General features: G+C 42.7%; 1 protein-coding gene across 2 annotated transcripts; it reads left to right on the top strand.

Annotated features, from left to right (window-relative positions):
- The first annotated feature begins 6,486 nt into the window (after positions 1–6,486).
- LOC145408308 (uncharacterized) lies at positions 6,487–22,434 on the top strand. 2 transcript variants are annotated; one of them, XR_013898914.1, is made up of 6 exons: positions 6,487–6,681; positions 7,146–7,307; positions 8,212–9,090; positions 13,889–13,945; positions 14,310–14,357; positions 22,416–22,434. XR_013898914.1 is itself a non-coding variant. In XM_080279075.1 (3 exons), exons 1-3 carry the CDS (start codon positions 6,496–6,498, stop codon positions 9,088–9,090), a joined length of 1,227 nt encoding a protein of 408 aa, XP_080135201.1. In that variant the 5' UTR covers positions 6,487–6,495; the 3' UTR covers positions 9,091–9,207. The 2 variants fall into 2 exon arrangements, 1 of the variants encoding a protein (XP_080135201.1); XM_080279075.1 differs by lacking the exons at positions 13,889–13,945; positions 14,310–14,357; positions 22,416–22,434 and having other exon boundaries at positions 8,212–9,207.
- The last annotated feature ends 377 nt before the right edge of the window (positions 22,435–22,811 follow it).

Here is a 22,811-nt window from a genome sequence, read left to right as displayed (position 1 = left end):
CCATGGATAACTAGAGGGGCACTTAGTGGCACGCATCTCCGACAAGGGCATTGTAACTTCCAAAGCACTCATCATGATGGGTTAGGTTTTCTCATCAATGATTAGGGTTTCACAAAATTTTTTCGGATCCAGAATCTGTAATATGATACAGATCGTTCCCAGAAGTTAATCAGTTGTTCCATGGGACATGGGTTATATGTTCCCACCAAATTTAGTCCAAATCTCTCTCTTCGATTTTGAGTATTCCTGCCGGTCCCAAAATGTTAATCGATTGTTCCCTGGGACATGGGTTATCTGCTCACCAAATTTGGTCCAAATCTCTCCTTCAGTTTTTGAGCACCGAAATACCAAGGGGAGACCACAGAGAGGCACAACAAGAGACTGAGCAAGATGGACGTATGTCCCAACACCATGCCCCTCTTCCCCTCAACAGAATCCACAAGAGGTATGTCACCCTGTTGCATTGCTCTCTACCTGGACAAGCGCTCACCAAGATCGGAGCAGGATCTGTGTACCAACAGACTCCGCAGGTAGGACTGTGACAACACCCACCATGATCATCGGGGAAAGGACGCCCCCTGTGCTTTTCACCTACAGCCCCACCTGGGCCGCGACAACACCCACCGTGCTCGATGGGGAGGGAACATTCACCATGCTTCCCTCATCTGCATCTCCCACTGGGAGCAGGACCACAGCAATGCCCACCATGCTCCTCTCACCTGCAGTCCCAGGGCATAGCAGAACCGCAGCAGCGCCCACCGTGCTTCCCTTGTCTGCAGTCCCCACCAGGAGCAGGACCGCAGTGACGCCCACCATGCTCGCTGGGGAGAGGACGCCCACTGTACTCCTCTCACCTGCAGTCCCAGGGTCTAGCAGGACCGCAGCGACGCCCACTGTGCTCGCCAGGGAGGGACGCCCACCGTGCTCCTCTCACCTTCAGTCCCAGGGTCTAGCAGAACTGCGGCGATGCCCACCGTGCCCCTCGGGGAGGGAACGCCCACCATGCTTCCCTCGTCTGCTAACCCTGTGGCACCCACTGAGGGTCACGCCCCTTGCTCGCCTCACTCCTCCAGAAGCCGAGTGGGACTCCCCTCTCGTTTTCCTCGCGCCACAAATGGGCAGAGCCAGCTTCCCAGTGGAGTTGCTGCTGGAAGGGGTCTGGAGCGTCCCTATATTGAGTCTGGGGGTTCGCTCACTACAACCAGAGCCCCTATGTCACCAGTTGCTGTCGGACTCCCAGAGAAGGAGAAGCCGCAGGCAGCCCCTGTTGGACTCCTGATGAAGGCGAGACCGCAGACGCCAGTCACCGAGGGACGCCCCCAGGACTCCCAACTGAGACCTCCCCAGACCAGCTGGCAAGCTATCTTCCAAGGGTAGGTGCAAGGCAGCACACCTACTCGACCTATTCGGCCCCAGCCCTGAGAGCCGACTCATATAAGGAGGCCCCTCCAGCGAAAGGCCTTGCTCTACCCCGCCCAGCGGCCCCTCACCTGATGATCTGGCGTACGGTAGTGGTCCCGCGCCCCTTCAGAGAGCACACACCTGATGGGACCCCTCCCACGCCTGGGCGCCACCTGCAGTTACCCTGTCAGCTCTAGTCACATTCTCCAATCCCTATATCTCCCATAGTGTGTGCAATCTGTCACATTGTGTTGTGCTCAGCCACTTTATTCTTTATGTGTAATATACGTGTAAGATTGGTTAGCCTGTGTTTTTGAGCCCCGTTCCTCTGGTTGCATGCTCTGGACCCGGTCTTGGAAAGAACCCAATATCAGACCCTCGTACTCAGAGAGCAAGAAGTTGAGCTCTGAGTACGTGGTATAAGAAGTGCTCTTGCTAACAGACAAACTGGGGTGAAAACATACTCTACTTGTCAGAGAAGAGAGAATTATCCTACAAATTGGTGGAGATCCTCGATGTAAAGGATCGTGGCACAGGATAAACAGACGGGCACCTCTTGCAGCCCTGAGTAGATCGCTCGTTTGGCACAAGGGAACTTTATATATTAATATAAGTGATGTTTATGTAGTTATGTAAGCGCCAGCGTGTCATCTTTGTACCATGGTTTGCAGCCTTTAAGATATGCATATAAGAAACATTAACAAGAATCCAGTAGACACGCAGTTTTCTATCAGTTCGGTCCATAAGTTCCATACAAAGTATTCACTGACTTGTGGACAGTTGGCAACAAAATGTCTACCTGCCGCTTCTCCTTCATGTCTGTGCATGAACTTTGAAAATTAGTCTCTTGAATGCGAAGCCAATAACTGATGTCATGTCTGGCAAAATAGTGTAGTTTGCTGCAGTAACCAGACTGATCTTCAAAGTCCATGGAGAGAAGCAGGAGAGGGGACAGGACTTCCTTTGCCAATCAGTAGTGCTTGGCATTAGTCGAGTGCCTGACCGTTGAGTTGATTCCGTCTTGGGTGAGTTTTGCGGCGCGTGGGGTGTGGTGTGGCTGCCAAGGACCCCCACTGCCAGGCGCCAGCTCACCAGCACAACAGCTTTACTTGTATCTTTTTTGTGCTCACACTGCTATAATGGTGGGGGGTCATTAACACAGGTCTGCTTTCCATTAGTATAGGCTTCCATCACATCAGTATTGTGACTACATTTATAATTATATCGCATCTGTAGTGACACGCACTCACTACTTCTATTCATGTCTGATGACATGATATAGTGATGGAAGGGAAGTCTAACTTAAGTTAGGCAGATGATAGTTTAGCTATGAGTACTGTTCTTAGAATGGAGATCTGTTAGGCCCTGTGTCACATGCAACAGGCATCGGCAGTTTTCCCAGTGTTCATGATTTTCATTTGATCACAGTATAAGTATTCAAAGAGTATGCACACGATTAGCAAAAACGTGGATATGGAGTATGTGGCACCTCACTGGCAGGATGACGGAGCTTGCCAAACACTCTGAGGGGAGTCAGTTTATTCGCCTCTTCTCTAGGACGAACACCGTTCCTCTTTCACTGTCTGTGTTTCACATGTCCTTGCGTCTTTGAAATACTCCTTCACAAACCATCCCACACCCAGCCTCCCTAGGACGAGCGTTTGACAGGATCGAGGCTGCTACAGAGGTTAGTGACCGGTGTCTATTGTTACCAAGGTAGTGTGCAGTGATGCTGAGGGAATAGTATTGCAGTTAATCAGTGGGACAACCCAGTAATTGTCATAGATGGGATACATGGACTATACATTCTGATGAATGTCATTGATTGATACAGTAAGAAATGAAATGTTACTCGTCATGTAAAAAATTATGTGGGCAGTAGAACGAGAGTAGACTACAGTATATAGCACGTACTTCAGTCATGTTTCCGTTAATGATTGCGTTTCGTGAATTATAATCCAGATTAACCTGCGTTGGGGATAAACAGTTAATTATGATCGTAATCATCTCAACCGTCATTTCCACCAAAGATGAGATGAGGTAGATTATAGAATCCAAAGAAAAAGCATCACTACGAAGGCGAACCATCAACAGTTTGTCCAGTTAAGTGACAACAGTTGTGTATATAAATGGTTAATGTCACTTTTTGTGTGGCCTATGCAATGTAGCAGTTATGTAAAGCTTTTCCACGTACATTTTGCCATTCTTTATTACCTGCAGTAGTTTATAGCTCTCTATGTCTGTTGATGTATCTTTAGTTTCGTCATAAAATTTCATGGCTTCAAAAAGGCCTCATTGTGTTTTATGTGGATTTTATTGCAAGCACATACCCATCATAATTTCATGATAACCTATCCTTAGATTGTTAATATTTTGCCCAGACTGGTTGGTATCACTTTGTTATTAACCCTCTGAGGTGGAGGATGTCCTCTGTATTTTATGCACTCTGTTTCCAGATGCTTTTACTCGGCTTGGGATAATTCAAATTGTAAGGGGTTATAGATATAGTCTTTATTGATTCCTTAAATATACAGGTACCGTTTCCTGGACTGAATGTAATAGTATGAGGATAGCAAGAATTAACTTATCGTAGCGAGAAGGTCAGAGTTGCTTGTGGCCCATGCTCATCTGGAGGTGAACCAGGTGGACTGCAGACTGAGGCTGCTCTCTTCCCGCAGTCCACCATCTTCCTTTCAGGAGACAAAATAGGAGTCAAGGGACGTTTGTATAACCAGACTAGATCTGTCTGGTCGTGTCGGTGCCACCACGTGAAGGCGTTCCTTTTCAGTACCAAGATCACCGGTTGAAAGGGAAAATCAATACAAAGCTGCAGCGGTGATGCCCTTGGCGGCCCCACCACCTCTCACACTCACTTTCTAATGTTTGTATGTTTGCTGCTTTCCCGCCAGAACGATGGAATAGACCGTCCCACGTCTGTATGTGATAGAAGGATCGTGCTCAAGGGGTTGTGTGTTGCCTTGAGAGCAGCCTTCACGTTAAACACACTTATCATTGCAGTAAATTTAACTGCTTGCCTCATGTCCATGTAACAGATTAATGTTTGCTTGGTCATTTGGAGGCCAGAGAGAAGTACGAGTCATGCCACTTGTTGCTTGCCTAACACAGTTGCTTAGCACCATGACTTCAACTCATTTATTGTTAGCCAAGATCACCTCATGCTACTATGGGTTTATAGCACTATTTTTTTACCTTCTTGTAGACGTTTAAGCACGGAGTGAAGATAATGAAAGGAAATAACAATAAGGAAGTAATTTATGTATACTGAAGTGACAGGTGTGCCGGGAGGTCACGCAGAGGCACGTACCGTCAGGAGTGGCCTTGTTGGTAGGCACGCTCACTCGCATCGCCCGGGGAAAGTTGTGGGTTTGTTTCTAGGATATTATAGGAGGCCTCGTAACACCTCTTCCTTAGCTATTTATTTTTGTACTTTACACCTTAACATTGTCCTGTGTGTTGTTTATATCGTTTTAAGAGGGAGTGTAATGTGCAGATGAAATCGTTAAAGAAGTGTTACAATATTTTCAAGAGACTTAGAATTCAGTCCACATTCTAATGGGGCCACCATTGACACTAGATTGCATCACACACACACACACACACACACACACACACACACACACACATCTGCATCTGGATTCAGAGTACGGCGGAGAACAAAGGTTGGGTACAAAGAAAGCAGTTAGGTCCTTTCCAGTCAGTTTGTCTAGCAGAGAACTTTTTGTTTTTTTTGTTTTTTTACATGGTCCAGAGTTTTGTCCTTTTGCAGCTTATTTCACGTAGCTCAGTGGAGAGAGAGAGAGAGAGAGAATGCTACGGCTCTACATCTTTTCCCACAGCACTTCTTCGTGACTGGATCATATTCAATTGTTAATCTTTTGTTACAGCTCAGCATTGAAGTAGGAGAGATAGCAATTTTAGGACAAGATAAAGAGTATAGTATCCTTCCTATAAGTCAAAGATGAGACTAAAACATGGAGAGGTGGTTTAGCTGGGGGAGGTAGGGTAGGGGGGGATTGCAGAGAACATGTGTGATAACTAAACCTACCAATACTTCATACATCGCACTGTCTACTTCAACTGGCTCCTGTCTCACCATCTGTGCCATACCCTCATCTTAACCCCCCACCCCCCCGTGACAGCTGGAAAAAGATATCGCTATTTTGTTCCTGAATATCAATAGGTTTGATAATAAATACATCACCGTGGTATCTCTCTCTCTCTCTCTCTACACATACACACACACACACACACACACATCATTCCCACGTCAAATTTGTAATGGCTATGATATTACAACCTTGAATATCTTTCCTACATCCGTTTGGTGGTGGTGGTGCGGTGCTGGGTGGTGGTGATAGATGTAGGTGCTGTAGTGTTTAGTATGCTGTTGTCTGTTTTCATCTGACGGGATTGGGCCACTCCACAACATGAGCACTGAGTCGTAGTTACGTGAATTTGAGTGAGTCTTGAGTGTGAGTTAGGAACGAATCTCCTTGGTTACTCTCCTGTTACCTTAAGGCGTATTTTTGCAAGCTCTCCATCTTAAATGCTGAATTAAAGTAAGAGACTGTGGTGCTAGTCACGAAGAAGTACCAGGGTGCAGAGTCGTAGTATTGCATTCTGCCTTTGGACCACGAGAAATTGGCTACAGAAGTAAAAGACTACATTATCAAACATCTGTGTACAAATGTGGTAGATATAAGATTGCAGTGCTCATGATATTATTACTCAGGACATCTGTGTAGGGCAGGTGTGGTGGTGAAGGTGATGGCTAATGTGATGTGTTGTGGTGTTGGTTGCTGTTGTGATTGGTGTGGTGGTGTTTGCAGGTGTGGTGATGTGGTGTGTTTGCAGTTGTGGTGATGTGGTGTGATGCTCTTTTCAGGAGTGGTGGTGGTGGTGATGACCAGTGTAGTGGTGATATGGTGTAGTGATGTTTGCTGTTGTGGTGCTGCGTGGTGCTCTTTTCAGGTGTGGTGGTGATTACTGATGTAATGGTGATATGGTGTGGTGATGCAGTTGTGGTGATGTGTGGTGCACTTTTCAGGTGTGGTGGTGGTGGTGGTGGTGGAGATGGATGATGTGGTGCGGCACTGGGTGGGCCCCCCGGTGATCATGGTGGGGGCTACGGCGGGGGTGCAGGTGCTGGCGTGGGTGGGGAGTGACCCCCCCTCCACCACCCCCTGGACTTTGCTGGGTAACATACACTCCTGGGCCGTGGTCACCGTCCTGCTGGTGTGGGCGCTGCTGTCACTGTGGGTACGTACTGTAAAAAATTACTGTATATTGTTGATTCTTATGTTTATCATTAATTATTGCGGCATTCTATCTAAGAGTCATTAATGCCTTGAATCCGGTGATGTGTTGTGGGGACTGTTCAGTATACTATGAGAGAAACACAGACATTGTAGCTGCGTCATGGAAGTAGTACTCAATAATGGACGTATTTAGTACTTACTGATGGACTAAAGTAAAACAGTATGAAAAATGGTCATAGGAAGAGGATAATGAAGGCTGAGATAAATGTCTTTAATATGCAGATCTGTCGACATGCAGTCAAGCCTCATTTGAAAAAAAAAATGAAAATTAGAATTACTGATTAATTTACAGTTAGAATTAAAAGGTAAGAATTATATTCCAGGGTACACTATTTAAACTGTTGCATCTTTCCAATATACAGTTTTTCCAGATTTGTGTTTAATTCTTCCATCACCTCAACACAGGTACCGGGCAAGGAGTTCCGTGGTCCAACGACGAGCTTCGGCTACACCCCCATCTACAAGGCCAACGGATTCCAGTTCTTCCTTGTGTCTCTCGGTGCCTTCCTCACCTTCGTCTACTACTTCCAAGACTTCCCCCAGGCCTTCTTCAGCAACTTTCACAATGTCAGTAGTATTCCATTTTATATTGGGGTCTGTTTTGTTCTTAGATTTTTTTTTCCCCGTTGCTTTCTGGACCCTACCTCATCGTAAGGGGGAAAGAGGCCATGGATGATGATTGATGGTGATAATTAGCGATGGTGGTGGTGGTGGTGATGATGATGATTATGATTGTGGTGGTGGTGGGTATGGTGATGATAAGGATGATGATGATACTGATTATTTCGTTTATTCTGTCTAGTAAAGTGTGTGTGTGTGTGTGTGTGTGTGTGTGTGTGTGTGTGTGTGTGTGTTTTGAGACTAATAAAGTCTTGAGCGTAAGTTACGTTTGTGTATGATTGTGTCGTAAACCTACGTGGTACTTCATACCGGCGTGAAAGCCAAGCGAGAGCAGTTAATACGATATGTGAAAACGGTGATAAAACTAAATGATTTATGATGGTATTTCGTTGCCATGGCGACGCTTATGAAGAATTGGCATGACCCCTTCAGTCTCAGGAAGAATTTTATTGATTTCAATTTAGTTTTTACAGATGAAACAGGGGAAGGAAGAACAAATTAAGTAAAAAAAATCCATACACTTGATTACAGGAATATTGTATTCTTGCTTACTCAAACCGATTTTTGTTCACATTAAATATATCGGGTTGTATAGGGTTTAGTTTTGATTGCAACCCTGTAACTACAAATATTTTTCCAATAGTAACAAAATCATCCGGAGATTACAAGAACTTTTAAAAACCCATAATTGGATTGAACGAGTTAGGTGGCTTTGTAAGTACAGGTTCTTGTAGGCTAATGAGAACTTAAATTCTTCGTTGTGGAAACCCAGTTTGACTGTCGTAAAAAAAAAAAAAAAATGGGTAGGGTTAGGGTCATGTGTTAGGCTGATAACTTTAATCCTTCGCAGGTATTGTCATCGTGTAACGTAGTGGCCTTCGTGCTGTGTGTGTACCTGCTGGTGAAGGGGAAATTATGGCCGGAGAGTGCGGAAGTGGTGGAGGTGAAGCCGTTGTTGTACGAATTCTACCGCGGGATGGAGCTACACCCACGAATACTGGGCGTCGACGTGAAGCAATTTACCAACTGTCGCTTCGGCCTCCTCGCCTGGGAACTTTTCGTTGTCATCTTCTTCCTGGCTGGTTGGCAGAGGAACGGCTTCAGTCTGGCTCACCTCGTATGTGTTGTGCTGCAGACTATATACTTGGCCAAATTTTACTGGTGGGAGACTGGATACTTCAACACACTTGATATTATCTTGGACCGTGCGGGATATTACATTTGCTGGGGGTGCCTGGTCTACGTACCGTCTCTATACACGTTCTCCTCTTATTACCTGGTCGTCAATCCTCCTCTGGTGTCTGAAACTGGGGCAGTATTTATCTTGGTACTGGGTTTGGTGGCCATTGCTCTCAACTACCGGGTGGACTGGGAGAAGGAGTATTTTCGCGCGCATGACGGCAAGTGTGAGCTGTGGGGCCGTCCAGCAACGTTCATCCAGGCCCAGTACACCACAACATCAGGGTTACGATACTCGAAGCTGTTGACGTCTGGGTTCTGGGGTGTCGCAAGGCATTTAAACTACACCTTCGAACTCACACTGGCTCTGGCCTGGTGTCTGCCTGGCTTGGGTCATGGCATCCTTCCCTTCCTCTACTTCATCTTCCTCACCGTACTGCTGGTTCACCGTGTCTTTAGAGATGAGGAGAAATGTCAGGCCAAGTACGGTGAGGCGTGGGACAGGTACTGCAGGGAGGTGCCGTACCGGATGATACCTTTAGTCTTCTAGGTCAGTATTATTGTCAGGATCACTAGCAAGTACTCCTTAACACTGTATTTCATTTGACTCGTTAATATTCTCTCCAGTGTTATGTAATCTGTGTTCTGTTGAAAATATATGAATTGATCTGAGTTGTAATGTTAAAACTAGATCACAAATAATAGCGATAATACTAATAATACTGTAAATAAATGAATAAGGGTATTAAAAAGCCGCCTAAAGCAACGAGGATACACTCACTAGTCACTGTTCATATTTGCTTTGGTTCTTTCATCTTACCTTGCCCCAGATTTTCGTCCTTTTGCGGTTTATTTCACGTAGCTCAGTGACAGTAAATCGGCACTACAACTGTACACCCTTTCGACGGAACTTCTTCGTGACTAACAGCATGTTTAAGTCGTGTTGTAGCTCAGTGGTAGAAGACCGCCTCAGCTCTACATCCTTCTATAACAGCACTTCGTGATTAGCATCATATTTAGTGTTGTAGCTCAGTGGTAGAAGATAGTACTACAGTTCTACATCCTTCTGTAACAGCACTTTTTCGTGACTAGTATCATATTCTAGTGTTAATTTCATTACAGCTAAGCATTCAGAATGGAAACCCGAGAATGCCTTTATAATCTCTCTCTCTCTCTCTCTCTCTCTCTCTCTCTCTCTCTCTCTCTCTCTCTCTCTCTCTCTCTCTCAAGTCTAATTATGATCTCCCGTCTTGGCCAGGTCATCACTGAGGGTCGTATTCTCGTCGGGTAAGGAAGCTCCCCAAAACCTTTTCCTTAGCGATATCTTTTTGGACATGGGTGGCTCATATCCTCTTGCAGAATATGGCGATATTGGAAGGAGGATTAATGTAACAAGAAGTCAAGGTGTAGGAAACAAAATCACTTAGGAAAATGTGTTACGGGGCTTCCATGACCGACGTGAATACGTACCTTATAGTTTACCAAATATACAGTAGACCCACATAGGCTTATCCCACTACAATATTTTTATACTAAGATATGTGTATTGTAATGTACGTTAAGTAAGATGTCGCATAGTAAAGAGTGGCTGAAATTATGCTCTAAATATACGTAACAAATTCACATGGTATATGCATCGGGAATACTTAACCCCACTGGTATTTATGCAACATGTATACACGAGAGGAAGGATAGAACTTAAGTGTATTGGTGGTGTGGTGTGAGGAGGGACAGACAGATGGTGTGGGTATGTGGAGAGGATGGAGGATGTGAGAAGTGTGTGAACGTTGGGGATGGGGTTTCGAGAGGCACACCGAGAAGGACCTGGGAGGAGATCTGAGTGACATCTCAGGTATACAGGACAGAATTGGGAGGCTGCCAGAGATCGAACAGCATTGAGAGCTGCCATTAGGTGACCAAGGCCGATGCATGGAAACATGTTGGAGCCTTTATAAACGAAAATTACGGAGCCAGTGGCCTCCACTATCTGTTTTCAGATTATTCCTAGTACAGTACAGACTGTCTTTACAGTAAGGCTGAGGAACACAAGTATCACCCCCCAAAACGCTAGAAACATTTAAGATCGACGGGGTATGGGGAAAAAACATCAGGATGCCCAAAAATAATATTGAACATTGAAGGGGAATTTGCCATGACAAAGTCGGAATACCTATCCATTTTAACAAATTATTTTACTACAGTTTCAGTTACACTAGCAAGGAACCTCCCACAACCTTTAAAAAATTGCAGTACGGACACCAGTACCTTCCAGAATTTCTACAGAAGCAAAGGGGTTGCCATAAACAGCTTCTTCCCTCGTAATGTTACGGTTCAATATACGTATCAGGATTTACATAATCGTAACACAAGTAAAAACACCGGACCAGATGAAATACCTGCTAGGTGTCTGAAAGATGGAGCTAACCTGTCGATAGGCACTAAGTACAAGATGAGCTCAAAGAAGCGCTAGTAACACCTCGTTATAAAAAGGGTGACAAACCAGACGTTAGTAACTACAGACCAGTTAGTATACTCTGCAGTGTCGAAGATTCTGGAAAGGGCTGTAGGCCTATATAGGCTACACAAATCATAACCTACGGTACCTAAATGAAAATGACAATTTGTATAAAATTAAGTCAGGCTTCAAAGAGGCATACTGTACGGGAACATGCCTCATTCACCTTACAGATTATAAGATAAAACATGTCAGGTGAATACACAGGTATGGTTCTGCTAGATCTTCAGAAAGCATTGGACACAGTTATCATGGCATACCGGTACTCTGTGACAGACTACAAGACATGGGCATAGGATCTGTTGATTGGTTCAGATCATTCCTCAGCAACAGAAGAAGAGTAAAAGTTGAAGTAGAATCAGAATCGATGACTAAAACGTGGAGTGCCACAGGGAAGCATTCTTGGTCCACTACTATTTTTGTGCTGTCAGTGATATGATTCTGATTGTCAGCTATAAACTTATGTATTTGGGGATGACAGTGTACTTCTTGTATCTGGGAAGGATCCGAAAGTAATATCAGACTCATTATCCAAAAACCTTGAATCCCGTCAAACATGGCTTGTAGACGGTAGATTATTACTACATCTGTGAAAAACAGAATCCATATTGTTTGGTTCAAAAAGAAAATTACAAGCAGCAGAGAAATTCCAAGTAAAGTCTAATTCAGTTAATATTACTGCAGTTCCTATTGTGAAATATTTAGGACTCAGACTGGATGCTACTGTCTCGGGATGGAGTAATGGAATCAATAGTAAACAAATCTACCAGTAGACTAACATTCCTTTACAGACAGGCAGGAAGCTTGCCAACAGCAACAAAGAAGACACAGTGTCAGGCGCCTGTACAGTGTCACACAGAGTATGTGATATATTATCATCATGGTACTTTGTCCTCAGCAAAAAATCAAAACAAGCACCAAGTCCTTCAAACAAAGTAATAAGGCTATATACTGAATCTAGAACTTAGGTCACATGTAGGCTGTCACGAACCAAATGAACTTGGAATGAGTAGCAGATACGAAGGGTGATCAGAAAGTAATGACAGTTCGTGCTATAACATGAAAACCTTGAATGATGGGAGGTAGGGGAGCAAGGAGAGTGCAGAGTTGCCTGTCCTTACGAGTTTGAACTTGTCGCCGTATGCTTGACTTTTCTTGTTTTATTGTTGTGAGTGAATGCTTCACTCTTGTTTTTGCTCTCTGGCCAGAAACATGGATTACTCGAAAGAAGGCTGCAGGTTCTACATTTTTTACGAGGTGGAAACTGGGAAAGAAAGCAACAGAGATTCGAGGGGAATTATTACAAGTTTATCCAGACACTACTCCTTCCCTGGAAACTGTTTCCCGCTGGATTCGTGCTTTCACAGCAGGAAAAACTGAATTGAAAGATGAACAACGCTCTGGACGCCCCCGGACATCCGTGACCGAAGCAACAACTGTCCGTGCACGGTCCATCATTGACGAGGATCCAACTGTAACTCTTAGGTTCTTAGCCTTGGAGCTTGATATCAGTTATGGGAGTGCATATGACATCGTGCATGAACAATTACACGTGAGGAAGAAGTGTTGTCGATGGATACCCCATTTGTTGACTGATGAGCAAAAGGCTGAACGGGTGAGGATTTGTCGTGTCTGGCTTGCTGAATTTGAACCAAATGGTCCAAAACGGTTCTCAGATGTTGCTACTGGAGATGAGTGTTGGATTTCATTCTTCACAACCCGTGACAAGCAGTCAAACATGGTGTGGTTGGGCGATGAAGACCCTCGACCTCAGATTTTGAAGGAAGGATTTCGCAGCCGGAAGCGCCTTTTCACCATCTTTTTCAATTCTCAAGGACCAATATGCGTGGATGTGATGCCTGAAAAGTCCACTATCACAGCCCAATACTACACAGACCAGGTCCTTCCACAAGTCTTGGAACACAAGGCCAACACCGCACCAACCCGCCGTCGGTCTCGCCTTTTGCTGCACCACGACAATGCTGCACCCCACAAACCTCGCCTCACTATGCAGTACCTGGAACAACAAGGTATAACTCTGCTCCCCCACCCACCCTACTCCCCTGACCTGGGTCCCTGTGACTTTTGGTTGTTTCCAAAAATTAAATCTGCCATCGCTGGGAAGCAATTTCATCGCATCCAAGACTTGGCACGGACCGTCAATTCAGAACTCCGAAGTATACCATCTTCAGAGTACCACGCTTGCTTCATGAAGTGGAGAAAGAGAATGGAACGCTGCATAGAGGTTGGAGGGGAGTACTTTGAAGGAATGTGAGTCATAGTTTGATAGTTCTTCATGCTAATAAAAGTTTATGGACTCACGGTCATTTCTTTCTAATCACCCCTCGTAGGACTAAGCAGCTGAGACTACGCAATACGTATATCTAAAATTACAGGGTTGCACCTGATTCCTGAATATTTAAGGGAAATTTTTGTAAAATCTAGGGCTTGTGCTCGCCATGATACGAGAGGCAGAATGTTTTCATTGTACCGTACCTAGCATTAAAGGCCTAGAAGTGTGCATTCTTCTATGGAGCAACCAAAGACTGGAACAGATTGCCTCACAGTATAAAAGCAAGCAGAAACCTTCATTCTTTTAAGAAAAATCTGAAAAGATACCTTGAACAGGCAGCCTCTGTCAGAGATATTGACGTATTTTTGTACTACTAAACAGTTCAAAGTCTGTTAATTTTGAGTATGTTACCAACACTCCAATATTCTTTATTTAGTATATTCTTGTCCTTGTAAATTAATATAACTTAAGCTAAGATTACTTTTAGAATTAGACTAACTACTCCCCCTTGTCTCCAGCTAATCCTTATCCCATCAGAAGGACCCCAGTAGAAATACGGCGCAGAGGCCTTATCGGGATATCCTTGGAGGGTCTCAGGTATGATTGGTAATTGTATACACTTGTTCAATATTTAATGTGTCACTTTCTATATGCCAAACCAAATAAACATTATTTATTATTATTATTATTATTATTATTATTATTATTATATTATCGCCGGGAAAGGAAGCTCCCAAGCACCTCTTCCATAGCTATTTATTGTTGGATATGGCAGGTTAATATGACTTCGTATGTTACCTGTATTTTTTGTGGAGTATGGTGATGTTAAAATGATTTACTTAACAGAAGAGTTTAGCAAGACATGATAAGCAAAATAAGGTGGTCAGAAAGAGGTGTTAGGGAGCTTCCTTATGAGATACATGCCGTAGTTACCTTACACAAAATTGTTCCGTTTTTTCAGGATGCTTTTCAGGATATCCCCAGGAACCCACTTTGAACCCCCCAAGAGGTAATGAGGATAAGAACACGTGGTTGAGTGGGTTCAGGCTCTCCAAACAGATTAAGCTGGTAAGGGTTTATGTCCAAAAGCTAGTGGAATTGTTTGCTTGCAAGGCTGGTTCATTTCCACCTTTATTTTAGGACTGAGCACAATAGCATAGATTCCAGTGCTCCTGGTGGGGCAAAAAAGGATTGGATGATAGTACAGTAGTAGTATTTGCTGGTAGGTGGTGGCGACCGTCATCCACTCACTTGATGTAGTGCTGCCTACTTCTTCCTTCGCCTCTATCATTCGTTTTCTGTGTCTCCCCTCCTTTTTTCTTATTTCTCACCATCATCCACTCACTTGATGTAGTGTTGCTTACTTCTTCCTTTTCCATTATCATTCTTTTTCTGTGTGCCCTCCTTTCTTCCTGTTTCTCACCATCATCCACCATGATGTAGTGCTGCCTACTTTCTTCACATCATTTTTTATTTTTTCATGTGTCTGCTTTCTTCCAGTTTTTCACATCATCCACTCACTTCATAGTGCTGCCTTCTTCTTCCTTCATCTTTATCATTCTTTTTCTGTGTCTGCCCTCCTCATCCTATTTGTCCCATCTTTCCAGTCACTTTTTATTACTCTTCTTTCCCTTTCTGGTGGTTTTACATTTAGTGACAAGCCAAATGGTCTTCCGCAAGCCAGGAAACTTTAAATGCGGGATGGTAACCATATGACCTACCCGTAGCTACATGTTCCCTACGTGTCAGCAAGTGGGTTGGTGGCCCCTCCCCGGAAAACAGGCAACTCAAAGACAGCCACCCCTTACGGGATTATGGCTTCTGGCAATATATAGAAGGATAGTGGTATTATAGTAGTAGTTGCAGTAGTAACAGAGAGCGTGAATTATGTACCATGACAGTGTCTTGTTGTATGTCCCTTTATGATATGTATAGTAGCCAAGAGAGAGTTTTAAATCTCGCGGTTCAACTCTTCTATTCTCAACCTCGGTGTTTTATTTACGTTCTCTTATTTCAATTGGTTTCTTAACTTTTTCGTATAGATATTGATGTGTAGAAACGTAATCTTGAAAAAAAATTAGTCAGGAAATAAGAATGAGAACTATACTGCAGTATATTTAAGGAAAAAAATTACAGCAACAAATACTTGTAGTTCTGTGCAAAACTTTTTTTTTTTTTTTTATTTATGAAACAGGCACGTGTGAGTTGAGTACAGTAATAATTATGGTATATCAAAAGTCGTACATGAATGTTATATTGAAAATCGGTACAATTATAGTTTGTCCTGGAGGTGAGATTGTCCACTCAGACTCAGAGGCTCAGCTTGTGTGGTGCGGCTACGGGTTTGGCGTCTGTGTTGAAAGTGTGAAGTATATTTTGTATGATTATTTTAACATTTACGGATAAACAATGATATATTATGTGTGTGCTCGCCACCTAGCCTGCCCTGGCATCTTCTCCGCCTACCAAACGCCCCAAGTGAGTATATATGGACATTTTGAGCTGCAAGTAACAGGATGTGGGTGACCATGTTGGGGGGAGAAACGGCGAGTGAGAGGTTTGATGGATGTGAGCCACCCTAGTGGGAACAAGGCTACTCGTACTGGTAAATATTAAGTTCTGATTGCATCAAATATAATTAGCCTTAGTTTGGAGGTACGACTGAATCTCCTTGGTTACTAATCAAATCATTGCACTAGTCTGATAAGGCTAACAATACACTATCATCATCTAGGGTAGCCCAAGCTGACAAGGGATTAGGGATTCGTGTCAGGTTAAAATAGACCTACTAGAGAGTGTGTGGGAGTTTGAAGGGGAGAGGAGGAGGGTGAGACCAAGAAGTGTACCGGTATATATATATATTTTTTTGTAGTTTGGTTGATAGTCCCTCTTTTTTTCTTTCTTTCTTTTTTTTTCATCAGTACTCATATTTTGACTTGTCATTTTGGAATTACCCCCAAGTAATGGAGAATTTAATTAATGTGTTCATCTTAGAGTTTATGCAGTTATAATCAGTGTTTCTTCTATATACATCTGTTGCAAATGCAATTTTCAGTACCAAGTAGATATGGAGTGGAGGTTGTTCGGCTCGTAACTCTGTCCGTTATCAAATCTACGTCCAGACTAAATTAAATTAGGTTAAGGTAGATGCAATGAAAGATGGAGATGGGAGCTAGAGACTCCCCCTCCCCATCTCCTTTTCTTTTGTACGAAGAAAAGCACTTGCGACGAATACTTATATAGAAGAAAGTGCTTAGAGTTGCTTAAGTTCAGCAAGGAGCATATCAATTTCTGTGTCAGTTGGGTGTTTCATTCATTCATTCATTGCCAGACGCCACGTATCCCAAACGGGGTGGTCAAGGGCTTAGAGTTAATTGTTTTACAGGGAGGGGCACTAATCCTCCACCAACCCCACTTGACACGTGGGGATGCCAACAGCATCTGGTGTTCCCAGGCGGTCACCCATCCAAGTACTAACCAGACCCAACGTTGGTGTAATTCTGAAAATTTACCTGACTTTTCGGATGGTTTTTCATGTGGTTTGAATGTTTTTTAGGCTCGTCTTTGTTGAAACTGCTGTGTTTTGCCAGTTTCTCCTCCATCATTACCACAGCAAAGGGTTTTGGATGTCCAACAAAAACAAGGGTAATAGTTAATGAGACAGAACACCTCCCTATTTGGCACTCTCTCTCTCTCTCTCTCTCTCTCTCTCTCTCTCTCAAAGCCCTTCAAGAATTTTTTTAGTTTTTTCCTAAGTGTACCATACTTTGAAGTTTTGATGTGTTTTATTTACAGTTAGTGACTCACATTTAAAAACCGACATTTGTTTATAATTGCAATTCCACCAGTGACACTGAAAGCGCATAGACGCATTTTGGATCGTCAATTGGGCAGTTACCTCTTTTGCTAATTGATCCTAACCAAGCTTAATGTAATTTAATCTAACTCAATTTAGCCAGACCTAACCTACTTATCCTAATCTATATCAAATTTAACCTAATTTTTCTAACCTAACCCATTTTAACCATACCTGACCTGATGACGGCTATCTTGGAACACCATTTTGACCCATACCTAACCTTATCTATGTTGACTTCACCTAACCTATCATTATTTATCAGTACCTAGCTTAATCTCATTTATTCTAACTTAACAACTTAATTTCTTGTAACCTAACCCAATTTCTCTTAACCCTTTAACCGCGGGTATTGTTTTGGCCTGACTGTCCTCTCCTGCGGGGGTTTCAGCCAAATGTAAACAAACCTTTAAACCTTAATAACTCTGCACAGAATAAAGCTAGAGAAAAAAATAAGGTACCATTAGAAAGTACTAACCTTCAGCTTTCCATTGATGTAGGTTTCATGACTTTGTTGACTTTCACAGGACGGGCAGTGTCGTTAGAAGTGAGGGGTGTAAAATCACTATTTTTCGCTCACACACCATCACCTTCGCTCATACACCATTACCAAATGCCAACCTCATTCTGATAATAATACTATAAACATATATGAACACTGCACATATGATAAACACCCACTCTGTGTTCACTGAGGCAGGTAAAAGGCACTGTAATTACCCGCACTTCACTGCCACATCAGCGGTGTTGTAATCACTATTTTTCGCTCACACACCATTACCAAATGCCAACCTCATTCTGATAATAATACTATAAACATATATGAACACTGCACATACGATAAACACCCACTCTGTGTTCACTGAGGCAGGTAAAAGGCACTGTAATTGCCCGCACTTCACTGCCATATCAGCTGTGTTGTAATCACTATTTTTCGCTCACACACCATTACCAAATGCCAACCTCATTCTGATAATAATACTATAAACATATATGAACACTGCACATACGATAAACACCCACTCTGTGTTCACTAAGGCAGGTAAAAGGCACTGTAATTGCCTGCACTTCACTATCACATCAGCAGTGTTGTCACTCACGCAGCTGGACAGATACCGATGCGTGTTTGGTCCGGGGTGGGGTGGGGGGCCCAGGGGGTGGGAGGTGGGGCCCCAGGGGGGGAAGAGGGAGGTGGGGGTCGGCTGGAGTGAAAGAACTTAATAGCTACTCTCCCTTGAAACAATTGGTGCACGGAAAAAACGCGGGGTATTCAAAATATTCACAAACATTCAAGAATGACACCCGCGGTTTGGTCCAGTTTTTGCAACGTCATTCTGGAATGACACCCGCGGTTAAAGGGTTAACCTAACCTAATCTCAGTTCTTACCAACCTTACACAGATTTATTCCATTTCTGAAGTACAGTTGATAGCAGAGAATATTTTAAAACTTCATGATTTGTAACAGCACCAGTGGCAGATTTCAAATCTACAGTACCACACTGTAGCTGTTGTAAAAATCAAATGAAAAGAGCTTGTAGAAAGGTGAAGAAAAGCGATTAAAAACAAAAAGAATATTGTAAGTTTAGTTTCTTATGCCGTAAAATAGAGTAACCAGTCTTAATAGACTGCCCAACTTTGGAATAAAGAAAGCTGTTGAAAAACGAGTGTTGTAAGTGTGGTTTCATATGCCTTAAAGTAAGAGTATCCAGTGTGATGAGACTGACCAGGTCTAGAATCTATAACTCTGAAGTCATCACAGTGGCTGGAGTGGGAAGCAGGCGTCTTCCGTGGTCCGTATTTTGTTTGTTTAAGGCCAGATAGTCTTTATACTTGAAAGTGCACTTATTGCCCTTATTTTTGTACTCGTAAAGCATCAGAATAAGTCAAAAGTGATTTTTTGTTAATTATTATTTATTTTTTATTATTATACTTTTTGTATGAGAGATGGTCACTTGTCTCGTTAACATATACCCTTTTCTGTTCTTTAAACCTCTTTCTTCTCAACTTTATTTTGCTTTAATATTGTTGTGTTTGTTTACTATAGTGCCATTTTTGCCTCAGCACCCATACAGGTAAGGTTAGAGGAGATTAAGCTTTGATCTGCATGAAAAATGTACGGTACTGTATAAAGTTTCATCTCGGTTATTTGTGTATCAGATGTATAAAAATGTGAAATAGGCTATGTGAGTGAAAGGCTGTTTTAAAAATACATTGATTTATTTTTTATTTTATCTATTTATTCACATGTTTATTTAGTTATTGATCATGAGTATTTGAGAGGCAGTCCTGTCTTGTTAATTATTCAATCCAATTTTTTTTTTTTTTTTTTTTTTTTTTTTTCCCCCTCAAACTTTTATTCAGGTTGAGAGGAACTTTTCAGATCAGAGAGGTTAGGGGTTAGATATTTACTTACTTAATCCCTTCACAACAAAAAATCATTTTTGAGGAGAATAAAATGTTTTGGTAGAAGCAGGAATAAACAGTATATGTAAGTAATTGCTTTGTTATTTGGCCTTCACAGATGGAGCTGACCCAACATGATAATTATTACCCCAACCATCCTACCAACGCCAAGTACGATGTAAGCAGAGAGTCAGCAGGAAATCAGCAAGGAGTCAGGAGGAAGTCAGCAGAGACATCAGGTATAGTTCTTTCACCTTAACTTGGCCAAGATTTTCATTCTTTTTCAGTTTATTTCCCATAGTGGGAGAAAATTACAATAGTAGTGCTCTGCATCCGTACCATAGTGCTTCTTTGTGACAAGCATTGTATTCTTGCATTACTCTGTTGTTTACAACTCAGCATTTTAGATGGAGTTATGGTAATTTTGACCCAAGTTAAAAGGGTGTAGTACTTCTGACATCCATAAGGTCTGGTTTGCTTGTCAGTTAACCCATAAACTGTGACTTATCTTAATTATCTGATTAAATTTATGAGTTAAAATCTACCTCATGTTATTTTGCCTTTACAGATGGACGTGACTGGACCTGGCTGGTTTTACTTGATGGAAACCCAATGTTCTTGCCATCATGAAGTCAGGTTATTAGGAAGTCGAGAAAGAGTCAGCTGGGAGAGCAGGAGGAAGTCTAGAGTCATAAGGGAGTCAGGAGGAGGTCAACAGAGAATTATGAGTCAGCAGAATCGGCAAGGCAGGGAGTCTGCAGAGTTATCAGGGAGTATACAGTTGTGACTCATTCGTCCTGCCTCTCACCAAGTACAGTATGTGTGTTTATTATTGTGTTGGTAGGCTTATGAATGTTTGGTCACTTTAGGGCCAGTTTAGGGAAGGTTAGGCAGTGTCATTAGGGTGGCTCTGGGTAGAATGCAGATGATATTTTTTTCCCATTGGCTGTGTGTCTTCTGTATCATTATTATTGTTGTTACTCTAACCTGGTCTGTGTGGCTGAGTAGACCTATCACCCACAAGGAAGCAGCTGCATTTGTGTCAGATAGCACCTTGCTAGGGTCAGAATATGGTCCTTCAACATGACAAGGTGGGGGGGGGGGGAATGGAGGCAGCATAAACCACAAGAGGATGCTGTGTGTATAGGAGATATGTAGGAGTAGTAGCCTCAGCTTTGACTGCATGATCCCAACCATTTTTGCTTTTTGGAATTAAACCATATTTTGAACCTTAGGCATTGCAGTCTTAATACACTGTACCCCTCTTGAGTTGAATAGAATCGATAGCAACTACCATAAAGTAAAGATTTTTGGATGTTGCCCTGATCTGAGATGTTAAATACATATGAATTTATGATGGAAGAGTTAAGAGGAAGGATGGGACTGGAGTGTATAGGAGCCCTCACAAACCGAAAAAAAGATGCCATCACGCACCAGATTACTTAATGTAAAGTGCAAAAGTGGGGTCAGCTTGAATTACCCTCTGTTATACTATTTTTGTGTTACTCAACTAAAAATAGGATATTTATTGATTTGTCTACATATAATACTGGAGAAGAAATGGCTTCGTTTTCAAAATATAATAGAAACGGAAGGTTGCGTCCATCTCACTTTAGGGACAGTCTACATGCGAGTATTTTGTTGCCTGAATATTGATCACTGTCATGTTTTTAGGTGGTGAATGTACATCTGTAAGGAAAAATGGTAAATGAGTGTAAAGATATTGTATCTTACATAACAAATGAAGGAAATATGGTACTTAAACAATCGAAGATCGTATGAACTCACTGAGCTCATATTGAGGTGCGTAGTTCGTGTGCCTGCCGCCAGGGTCCCAAGGCGGCGCTGATGATGTGTATACACACTCCTGACGCCTGCGCCTTTTGAAATCAGCCGATAAATCCAGAAAATATAGTGCCATGGTCGACTGCGTAGGTAAAATATATGTGGAAAAGTAGACTGTAGCAGAACTGAGATGTTTTCTCAAAGCAAGGGGAATACCGTGCCTTTTAAAATCCTGGTCGCTGATGTTGGCCACGTACGATTTCGGCTGTACAATTCTTAATATTATTAAGTGTATAATGGATAGAATCATGTCAGGATTTGCCAAATGAGAGATTACGATCTTTGGAAACTGTATGATAAATTTTTCGAACAACTGAGATTCATAACACTTGGTAAAACTGTGCTGATGCAAAAACATACAATAAGCTTTCATGGCTTTTGATAAACTCTATGGAGAACTTTTCGGCGTATATCTCATTTACAGCATCAGTAAAATATCTAAGACGAATATAATACTGGTATAACGCTTTATGCATGAGTAATAATCCCGATAGAAATTTGTTTAAAGGAAGTTACGCCAGCTCTGAGCGGTTAGTGACCCCAAGCTATTTAGTGATCTGGCGAACACTGGCAACTTTCAGGAGTTTGTGGTGGCTCCTATTGGTGTTGTGATGAGGAGGGGTAGATTGAATTAGTTTGGGCATGTGGAGAGGATGGAGGATGACAGTTGGGTGCAGAAGGTGAAAAGTATGAACGTCGGGGGTAGGGCTGAGAGAGGCAGACCAAAAAAGAACTGGGACGAGGTAATAAAGTGTGACCTCAGAGATAAGGGACTGACTAGGGAGGCTGCCAGAGATCAAGGAGCATTGAGAGCCAACATCAGGTGACCAAGGCCGACACATGCAAGCACAGTGGAGCCTTATAAACAATACAGACTTTAAAGAGGAAATTTAGGTGAAGAATATATCACTAAATAGGTATAAGATTTTTTTTGTTTTCCAAAATTGATTTTTTCCTTTCAGGACACTGGCTGGAGAGAGATGGGGTGGAGAGAGAGATATAGGAGTGGAGATGGGTGGAGGATGGGCAGCTTGATAGCAGAGGGAAGGTTGACACATAGGAAGTGGATGGAGATTGGATGGCCTGATAGCAGAGGGACGGGTGTAATAGAAGTGAATAGAGGATGGGCAGCCTGATAGCAAAGGAAGTTTCATTGTGGCCACCTGCTCTGGGATTAAAGCATGTGGCCGAAGATAAACAGATACAGTGAGATCAGGTGAGTAGATAAAAGGAATTTGTTATAGTCTGTTTGTACTTGTGATATTGGCTACTTTTGCTAAATTTATACTGTAGTATCGGGTATATTTAACATAAAGTGATAATTTGTGTTCAGTCACTTGTTGTTATTATTATTATTA

The sequence above is a fragment of the Coenobita brevimanus genome, chromosome 8 (genome assembly GCF_032717465.1).
Source record: "Coenobita brevimanus isolate Jiangsu-jjx chromosome 8, ASM3271746v2, whole genome shotgun sequence".
Lineage (NCBI taxonomy): Eukaryota > Metazoa > Arthropoda > Malacostraca > Decapoda > Coenobitidae > Coenobita > Coenobita brevimanus.
This window is presented reverse-complemented; position numbering and strand designations above follow the sequence as displayed.

What these genes read in the sequence shown, in the direction of transcription:
- LOC145408308 (XM_080279075.1), top strand. Translation starts at nt 6,496, where the DNA reads ATGGATGATGTGGTGCGGCACTGGGTGGGCCCCCCGGTGATCATGGTG. An exon ending in GGGCGCTGCTGTCACTGTGG is followed by an intron (nt 6,682 to 7,145) that starts GTACGTACTGTA and finishes ACCTCAACACAG; the next exon opens with GTACCGGGCAAGGAGTTCCG. An exon ending in TCTTCAGCAACTTTCACAAT is followed by an intron (nt 7,308 to 8,211) that starts GTCAGTAGTATT and finishes AATCCTTCGCAG; the next exon opens with GTATTGTCATCGTGTAACGT.